General features: G+C 43.7%; 1 protein-coding gene across 1 annotated transcript in view; it reads right to left on the bottom strand.

Annotated features, from left to right (window-relative positions):
- Positions 1 to 8,341: 8,341 nt before the first annotated feature.
- SLC16A8 (solute carrier family 16 member 8) overlaps positions 8,342 to 10,109 on the bottom strand; it is a 56,954-nt gene continuing 55,186 nt past the window's right edge. Inside the window, exon 4 of the mRNA XM_078657729.1 lies at positions 8,342 to 8,929. Coding sequence (XP_078513855.1) covers positions 8,364 to 8,929 — 566 coding nt within the window. The 3' untranslated portion in view covers positions 8,342 to 8,363. The remainder of the gene's footprint in view (positions 8,930 to 10,109) is intronic.

Raw genomic sequence — 10,109 nt, 5'->3', positions numbered from 1 at the left:
TCGGTGACACACTTGTGAAACACTAGTGGTCATCTCAACAAGTGATCGACTTACTTGGACACCAGACCGCGGTGACCGCAGGGGGGGGTTCTGACTCCTAACCCAGATGTTGCCAGCCTGTGCGGTATCTTTAGACGTTTAAAATTCAGCTCATTAGATTTCCTAGAACAAGTAAACACAGCGCGTTTTAGTTGGCTCCTAATGCGGTGACACTCTGGTGCACCGCTGGGAAATAATTACCTCAAAAGCTACACTTACTTAGACACCGGTTCGCGGTGGCCGCAAAAAGGGGATTCTGACTCTGGGGCCGAGTTTTTCACACAGTAGGACGTTTAGTTGATCTGTGGGAGTAAGCAAGCAAGGACAGATTAGCGCGTTGATGCGCTGTCATGTATGCTTTCAATCTGCACTAATAGCAGTTCCAAGTCCCGGGGGGCTCCAGTCTTACCTCGAAAATTTCATGAACCTCTGCAAAAACTGCTTGCTCCAAACAGGCAAACACAGGGATGTGAATGTCCCTGGCAGTCACAAGTTTGGATCATGTGATTCATGAACGGCCAATCAGAATTGAACAACAGATTAAAATGCCTTGTGGGACCTGTAGTTTAAAAAACAAGGCAAGTGCTTTTAAGAAAAATTAAGGCAAGTGCTTTTAAGAAAAATTATGATGCATTCTGGGGCATGGAGTTTTTGGAAAAACAGGGAGGATGTTTAAGCCCTGTTTATTTCACTCAAACTATTCAGACCCTTGTTGACGCTATCAAACTTGAGGATTAAATATGCCTCCTTACGCAACAGCATTGCGTCCACATCTTGAAAGTGTTTAGGGTCGATCCATGCCAATGTGGTCCATTTAAAGTCATTCTCAGAATGGCCATTACCGATGAAGTGTTCCACCATAGGGGCGGTCAAGACTTTTTTCTTAAGACGGGATCGGTGCTGGGTGATCCGGACATTAATAGGCTGGTTAGTTTTGCCTATATATACTCTGTTGCAAGGGCAAACCACCGCATAGACGACATTGCGAGTTTTGCAATTCGTGAAGCATTCATGCTTCCATCTGATGCCATTATTCGTGAATGTGTCGCCTTCCAGCGTACTGGAGCACGACACACAGTTGCCACATTTGTGGTGCCCGCTTATTGGTTTCAGCTTCCACTGTGCGACAAGGTCACTCTTGGGTGCTGGGATGTGACTGTCCGCTTTGATCAATTGTTGCCCTATGCTTCTGTTCTTACGCATAGCGAAGATGGGTTTAGAGAGGGGGTGCTCCAAAGTCTCGAGTAGATGCCAATTCTTCCGAATTATATTCTTAAATTGGTTCGTGTGTTGGCCAAATGTTGTAACGCAAACCAATTGTTCCAAATCTTTCTTTTCTTTCTTTTTGAATAGTGTCTCTCTTGGAGTGAATTTGGCCCTGTTTCTCGAGTGTTTCAACAGTTTCTTCGGGTATCCTCTCTCTGCCATCTCACTGCAGAATCTTGCGGCGTGGCAGTCAAAATCGCATAAATTAGTGCAATTACGCCTGATCCTCAATAATTGCCCATAGGGCAGATTGTTTTTTAATGATTGGGGATGTGAACTAGTGTAATGCAAAATTGTATTACGGTCAGTTTCCTTCTTATGCAAGGAGGTCGTTAACTTAGCTTCGCTGGAGCCTACAGTGACGTCAAGGAAAGTCATTTCTTTTGGACTGTGGTTCAGCGTGAATTGGATGTCTGGGTGCCTAGAGTTCAGCCATACATGGAACTGCTCGAGTTCCGCCTGGCTCCCCTGCCACAGGAGCCAGACGTCATCGATATATCTTAGCCACTGAATGATATGCCCTGAGAAGGGGTTGCCATTCAAGACAAATCTCTCCTCGTACTGTGCCATATAGAGCACGGCCAGCTCCGGCGCATAGGGACAACCCATGGCTGTCCCTTTGATTTGAATAAAGAAGTTATTCTCGAATTTAAAATAGTTGCTACGAAGAGTAATCTCAGCCAATGCCACAATGAAGTTTGTTGGCACCCGGTGGGGCCTCTCCCTTTGTTCTAAGTAGAGTTCAATGACCTCTAAGGCTTCATCCTGTGGTATTTGGGTATAGAGTGAGGCGACATCCAATGTCACCATCAAGTCTGTCTGATCATTGAATGCGCGCCCCTCGATCTTTTTGATGAAGGCTGTTGTATCACTGAGATGCGAACGGACTTGTGCTATACATGGTTTTAGAAAGAAATCGATATATTTCGATATGGGTTCGAGCACAGAGTCGCAACCCGAGACAATGGGTCTGCCAGGGGGTGCCTTTTCGTTCTTATGAATCTTCGGCAAAAAGTAGAGAATAGGAGTTCTCGGCATTTTTTTATTCAAAAATTCGTGCTCTTTGGACCCTAAAAAACCTTCGTCCAAACCTTCCTTTGTAATTCTGGATATTTTATCCTGAATTGCATGGATGGGATCTTCTTTTGACGGTCTGTACCAATCCCTGTTGTTCACATGTACTAGACCTTCAGCAAGGTACATAGGGCGCGGCCAAAGAACCACTGCCCCGCCCTTATCCGCTTGTTTTATTACTATTGACGTGTCAGATTTCAAATCACCAATAGCTTTTTGTACACCTTTGCTAATGTTTTTATTGACAAAACTATTTTGCTTCTCAAGTTTGGTCAGGGAAGACAGTACAGCTTGCTCAAAAGCAATGATCTGTTTGGGGATGTTTGAGGTTGGAGTAAACCGTGACTTCACTCTGAGTCCAGTAGTTTCCTGTGGTGACGTCATTTCGGCTCCCGCGAAATAAGCTTTCAACCTTACCTTGCGGCAGAAGTCAAGTGCTTCTAATTTTAGTTTCGTGAAATCAGTTCTTGTAGCGGGAACAAACTTGAGGCCCAGGTGAAGAAGCATTTCCTCATCCCTAGATAGTTCCTTATTGGAGAGATTCACTATAGTGGACAAGTTCAATTGTTGTTGTAATTTTTGTTGCGAGTTCGCATTTGCCATGGTTGCTTGAAGCGAGGCCGCGTCTGGCCGCCCCTGGACAAAAAAGGGGCCGGCCCACTAGTAGCGCCTCGTTTATTGAAGTTGGACTGCCTGGAGTCTGTGGAAGAATCAGAGGAAGTAGTGTCTGAAAAGGTCAGAAACCTATTTTTAGATCTACCCTGGAACGTATTTAGGGCCCCTCGTGACTCACCAGAAGTGTAGAAATCCTCTTTTAGAAAAGGATAAACCCGATCTAGCTGGAAGGATTTAGAATCTTTATCAAACTGAGCTGATTTTGTATTCAAAGTATAATCTTTAAAAGTGGCAATTTCCATTTCAATTTTGTCAAGTAATGCCTTAGCTTCAGTCGTGGTCTGGTTATCATTAATGGTTTTAATCAAATCTTCTATCTCCTTTTCTTCCTGGCTGCAAATGCGTTGGGCAGTTTCAATGGTATGTACCATTAAATCTCTACTACATTTAGTATTGATTTGACTGAACCCTTTCTTGTACTCGGTGTCCTCTATGAAAATAACCGGAATGTTCTTAACCTGTAGGCCCCAGGGGATGGTGCCTGCTTTTAAATGCCTGAGTAGAAAGTGGCCGTGGAGTTCCGTTCTAATGTGCTTCTTTAGAAGCCTAGTTAGTTTGTCCGCCTCGTTTTGTTGCTTAGCTGAGGCACCTCATTCAGTAGGCACACGCATGCGTGATGACAGCAAATGATGTGGACTGCATTTTATTTTTATTTACCAATCCTAGATGGCAAATGCCACTTGGAGTGGTAAATAAAAGATGCATTTTCACTCATGCAAAATGCATTTGTAAAAGCAGAGCAGCCCTGTAGCAAACGGGAGCTATCAGACCTGCCAAAAAATGTAATAAGAACTGCAGGAGAAGGATCCAAGTCAGCCATTTAGAAGGATGGCAAAGAGTCTATGCTCCAGGGGACGGACTAACACAAGAAGAGAAAGGCAAGACATTGGATAGGAAGCAGGCAAATGAGTGACAATAAAGCCAACCCACTGTTACGTAATGGGTGAACTCTACGCGCACTATAAGTTCTTGGTGTGGTCCATAAGATGCTTTTGCCTACAGAAGGTTAAAATCTGCCTGGTAGATGAGAACTAAAAAGAGGTTATGATTGAGAGGCTTGTTCTTCTGTGGTAAGCAACCTCAACACATATGGACACACTTCCCAATTAAGAATAATGGCAGTTTTTACTGGTTGACGTTTCTTGTCACACACATCCTCAGGCTCTCTGGTCCCGTAGAGAGACTGTTGTTCTTGCTAACCCACTGTAGAAGAGTGCCCTCGCCTAAAGCATGCTCCAAACTGCTCTCTTAGACTTCTCTTTCAATTTGAGTTAAGGTGTCTTCAGAGTGCCGCATGTTGGGATCGCCTGGAACAGAATATAGGCCTGGACACCTAACTAAAAGTGGCCCCCATTAGCAAATCAGAAAGCTAAAGAAAGTGGCCCATATTTGGAAATCGGGGCAGTTATGAACTCGTGAAGGCAATCTGTATAGACGTTTTCCAAGGAGTGGGAGACTGCATGCATTTGCACTGTTGCAAGTAATGTTTATGGCAATATGAGAGAAATCAACAGTAAAAACCAACCCATCAGACCATAAACAGGTTCACAAACAACCACAAAAAAGTCCCACACACTGACCTGTCGTAATATCCCTTCTGGCATGGCCTGCTTGATGTATAGGCCAGTCCCACTCTGCCACACGTTACATTGAACTAGGCTTTCAGCAAGGTGACGGCAAGGTATGGCAGCATCCTTAGGGCGACTTCTAGTGTTTGTTCCAAATTACTGTAAAAGTCTGACAATTTCCTTTTTGGCTATAGTATGTGTGCTTCAGCAGGCAAAATGCTATTTTGCCTGGAACACGGGTAATCCATACACCGTTTGTTAGTGCCACAGTCTGAGTAAACTTACCTCCAACCCCGCGACTCAGAGTAAACTTAGTCCTCAAGGGATCTCGCACAGGTGAGGGGAAGTTGTACAGTTTATCAGTATCAGAGAGAACACAATGACGGAAAGCCATAGTCCCTCCCGGATGTTCTGTACTCGGATCTCTGGCTGCTATGAGCCCCAGCATCTATGGCTTTCTTGTGTACCTGCCAGGCTATCACTCTTCCTGGGAGATCATCTTTCTGAAACTATGAATAGTGTGTCTGTGGCCCTTTCCAGAACTGCACCCGCACTGGGGCATCAGCTAGCCACGATGGAACGGCAGCTGTCTGTCAAAGCTGAGAGGGGATGGGGTGGGGCTCTTAATAGGGGCTTAGTAGCATGTCGACGAGGTGTTGCAATGGCGCACGTCTCCAAGAGCTCAGAAGGGAATCTGCTGGCTTAATCCTCTGGAGACAGACCCCCGGCTGCAGGACAGAAACCTCAGGTAATCCACCTTCCTAGCATGCTGTGTCCACAGAGCCCGCCCCATATGAGAGTACGACCTCAAGTAACCTAAGTCCGCCTCAGCCCTTAAGAGAAGTGGTCAGTAGGGCTGTGAGGTGTGTAGCTATATTGTGTTAGGGATTGGTTCCGGGCCTGGTTTGTTAGTGAGAGAAGCTCAATCCTTATGAGGTTTGTATACAAACTTGGAGAAGAGGCTGTCTAGTGGCTAAAATGCTCACCTTGTAACTCAATGTCCTTGTTTGTAATCCCAGCTCTGGCACCTGACCAAAGAATGGCATGATTTGGGGCTAATCCCTCTCTCATCCTGTGCCGTAAACTGTAACAATGTGTGATATAATGGATGGATGTCCATTTAGTATTGCCTTCTGCCTTCTTTTTCATTGTGTTTTATTTTTTTAATATTTGTAATGAATTGTCTGTTTGTTGTATTTTTACGTCTACATGTGAATATTTGTTTTTATTAGGTTCTTGTCCTAACAAGTAACGCTGTCCCCCCTTGCTAACTGTTTACTTGCCTCCGTGTTAGCTAGAAGGTAAATTTGCGATTTTACATTATTCATTTAGGATGTTGTATGTATATGTATGTATTGAGATGTACTTTATAGGATCTTTGTGATCGAAAATAAAGTTTTATGATGAAGATATAATGTAAATGAGTGCTTTGTAGTCAGTTTTTATCTTTGTATACTTTGAGGGTTTTGTACAAACAAACCGAATAAAGTTATTTGACAGACTGACTGAGTGCTTTGTAAATATATTACAAAGCACACTACAGAGTGTGCAGTCTGGTACTGTGCCAGCTTTGTGTTCGAGTTCTCGCTCCCGAACAAATCAGGGTTTCTGTAGTCCAACTGTAGAATGGCCCAGCAAGCAACATCCTGTTGTCATACATGAGGTGCTCCTGGGGCTGTATCAACGTGGGCTGCGCTGGCTCAGCGCAGAGCCGAGGGCTTAAAGTGCATTCCCGGAGCGTGGAATGTGCATTCCTTTAACCTGATATTTCTCTGAGTTAGAGCTTGATTTTCTGGCACTACTATTGGAAACAGTCAGCAAGGTTTGTCTCTTTCTGTTTCTGAGCTGTTCTGTCTTAAACAAATGCACTGATTTAGAGAAATGTTGGGTTCGATGAATTCACTTTACATACTGCCAGCACATGGGTTCAATTGATTCACTTTACATACTGCAAGCACGTGGGTTCAATGAATTCACTTTACATACTGCAAGCACATAGGTTCAATTAATTCACTTTATGTACTGCAAGCACATGGGTTCAATGAATTCACTTTACGTACTGCAAGAAAATAGGTTCAATGAATTCACTTTACGTACTGCAAGCACATGGGTTCAATGAATTCACTTTACGTACTGCAAGCAAATAGGTTCAATGAATTCACTTTACGTTCTGCAAGCACATGGGTTCAATTGATTCACTTTACGTACTGCAAGCACATGGGTTCAATGAATTCACTTTACGTACTGCAAGCAAATAGGTTCAATTAATTCACTTTACGTACTGCAAGCACATCGGTTCAATTAATTCACTTTAAGTACTGAAACACATGGGTTCAATGAATTCACTTTACATACTGCAAGCACATGGGTTCAATGAATTCACTTTACGTACTGCAAGCACATCGGTTCAATGAATTCACTTTACGTACTGCAAGCACGTGGGTTCAATGAATTCACTTTACATACTGCAAGCACATGGGTTCAATGAATTCACTTTACGTACTGCAAGCACATCGGTTCAATGAATTCACTTTACATACTGCAAGCACGTGGGTTCAATGAATTCACTTTACATACTGCAAGCACATAGGTTCAATTAATTCACTTTATGTACTGCAAGCACATGGGTTCAATGAATTCACTTTACGTACTGCAAGAAAATAGGTTCAATGAATTCACTTTACGTACTGCAAGCACATGGGTTCAATGAATTCACTTTACGTACTGCAAGCAAATAGGTTCAATGAATTCACTTTACGTTCTGCAAGCACATGGGTTCAATTGATTCACTTTACGTACTGCAAGCACATGGGTTCAATGAATTCACTTTACGTACTGCAAGCAAATAGGTTCAATTAATTCACTTTACGTACTGCAAGCACATCGGTTCAATTAATTCACTTTAAGTACTGAAACACATGGGTTCAATTAATTCACTTTACATACTGCAAGCACATGGGTTCAATGAATTCACTTTACGTACTGCAAGCACATCGGTTCAATGAATTCACTTTACGTACTGCAAGCACATCGGTTCAATGAATTCACTTTACGTACTGCAAGCACATGGGTTCAATGAATTCACTTTACAAACTGCAATCACATGGGTTCAATGAATTCACTTTACAAACTGCAATCACATGGGTTCAATGAATTCACTTTACGTACTGCAAGCACATAGGTTCAATGAATTCACTTTACGTACTGCAAGCACATAGGTTCAATGAATTCACTTTACGTACTGCAAGCCCATAAAAGCAGGCACTAGCTATGCAGAGCCGTGCAGCACATCATGATAAACCCTTGGTTAAAAAAATATTGGCTATAAAATGTTCCCCTTCCTCTTGGTGCGAATTCTGTGGCATAGGAAATACTTATACAGACAGTCAAAATAAGTACATCCTCTTCCCTCCAAACTTAGGGGAGAAAAACAATTTAATGTAACCAGCAAAAACAAAACAATCTCGTGAAATCATGTGCTATATACTTGAAAGACGTCTATTTTTCAATGGAAAACTTCTCCATAATAAATCTTAAATGCAGACTTTGTACATGTCTTTTGTTTCTTGTGAGCAGGGCACTCAAGTCTCCCTGCTGCCTGGTTTCCACACAGTACCCGAAAGCCCGGACCCTCCCTGATAAGTTCTCCCACTTCTGGTCCCACAGGGGTTACACACCAGCCCCGTCCAAAGTGAAAATGTACATATGTGTTAATATAGTCCCAGCTGTTGCCGCTTCCCGCTAAAATCGTTCTTTTTCCACGGTTTCGTCTGAGTTTACGTCGCTTCCACTGCTGTCGCTCTCAGTCTCTGTGGAGTGGCTATTGCTAACCCCTTCCCCAGACTCCTCCCCTTCCTGCGCCTCCTCTTCCTGCTCCCCCTCTTCCTGCTGCTGCTCCTCCTCCTGCTCCTCCTTCTTCTCCTCTTCCTCTTCCTTTTCTTCCACTGTTGACTCCTCCACTTCGTTAATGTCTATTTTGTCTTCCGGGCCTTGCTGCTCTGGGTTGTGTTGGACTGAGTTGTATTGGGTCGGGCTAGGCTGGGATTGGTTTGCCTCCACCAGACTCTGCCGGGGCACATCTGGCCCAATGGGAAGGATGTCCACTCCGATGCCTCCATCTGCTTCATGAGGCTCTGGCTCCTCATTGGCGTTTTCCCCGCCATCCACCGCCGGCTGCGGAAGCTCCGGCAGTTCTGTCCTAAGGAGGTAGAACGTGGAAACAGCCAGAAAAAGGGAAGAGAAGACGATCTCCGCCCCTGACATGTAGAAGATGAGCTCATAGTTCTTGAAGGCGTCCACTAGTCGCCCTGAAATTGAAAAAACACAGTTATTGCATGTAAACACTAAAGAGGTTATTTAGAAGAAGCAGAACCTGTGGTCAGCTTGCTTCCTAAGCAACTTCTTCCTAAGTGGAACCATTATTTACTCCATTATCAAGATGAGAAGTTGTTGCGTTACATCACATTGTCCACAGATTACTTAAGAACGTCTGTGTCTTGGTGCGAAAGGGAAGTTTGGTACCATTATTTAGGGGTGAAGCATCTCTATTGGGATGGGTTACCTGATGACCTGCAGTGTTATTGATCTAGAAATAAGGCGGCACCAGTCTCTGTGCCCAACTAAGCCTTGCTTTTCTTCTAGACAGAGCCCTCTTTGATCTGTCAGCCACACCAGCGCCCCATTTATGAGTACTCACCCCTTCATGAGTACTCACCCCTTCTAGCCCTTTTTATTGCCTTCCTTGGAGAACCCCTTAGGTCTGGTATTTGTGTGATCCTCAAAAACAAATTCCCGCCTTTTTTGCCTCCTGATTTGGAACATGAATACCACACCCTGTGCTAGTCTTGTTTTGGCACCCATGTGGAAGCAAGATGGAAAGCGACAATTTTGGGGGAAGATATGACTTTTTTTTTTTTGCATGTGGACTCTCCGGTCCCTTTACCGCATCTTGACAATAGTACTATCGTAACTCGCCATGATGGGCCTGGGTTCGGACAAAACCATGTTGGAGTAAAAAAAAAAGTTTTGTGTTGGTAGAAAAACAAGTTTTACATCTCATTATGGTCAATGGATTGGGGGAAATACACAACATGTGAATAATAATTTGTGTCAAGTTATAAAACTACAAATACAGGGCAGTAACTTCCCTCCATAGCCAGTCCTCCATCTTCTACTTATCTACTCACTCTCGTATCTGTATACCTATTTAGTGCCCAAAATAATTTTTTTGTGCCAAACATATCTTTCTACCTCCTTTGCTCCCAGCTGGCCAATCACAACATTACATGTTAATTTGGCCACTTTGAGGGAATTACTTTTAATACATATGAAAGGGGGAGCTTTATGCTTCGTGGCTTTTTCCCCACACATGTGAGATCTTGGCCTTTGCAGAAATGCAGCCCCATCCCATACCATGCCAGCCCTTTTTCACTTGCTTTAAATGGAAATAACCACAGGTCGATTCAGCCGGTAATTTACACTAAGAAG

This window comes from Lissotriton helveticus, chromosome 1_1 (genome assembly GCF_964261635.1).
Source record: "Lissotriton helveticus chromosome 1_1, aLisHel1.1, whole genome shotgun sequence".
Classification (NCBI taxonomy): domain Eukaryota; kingdom Metazoa; phylum Chordata; class Amphibia; order Caudata; family Salamandridae; genus Lissotriton; species Lissotriton helveticus.
This window is presented reverse-complemented; position numbering and strand designations above follow the sequence as displayed.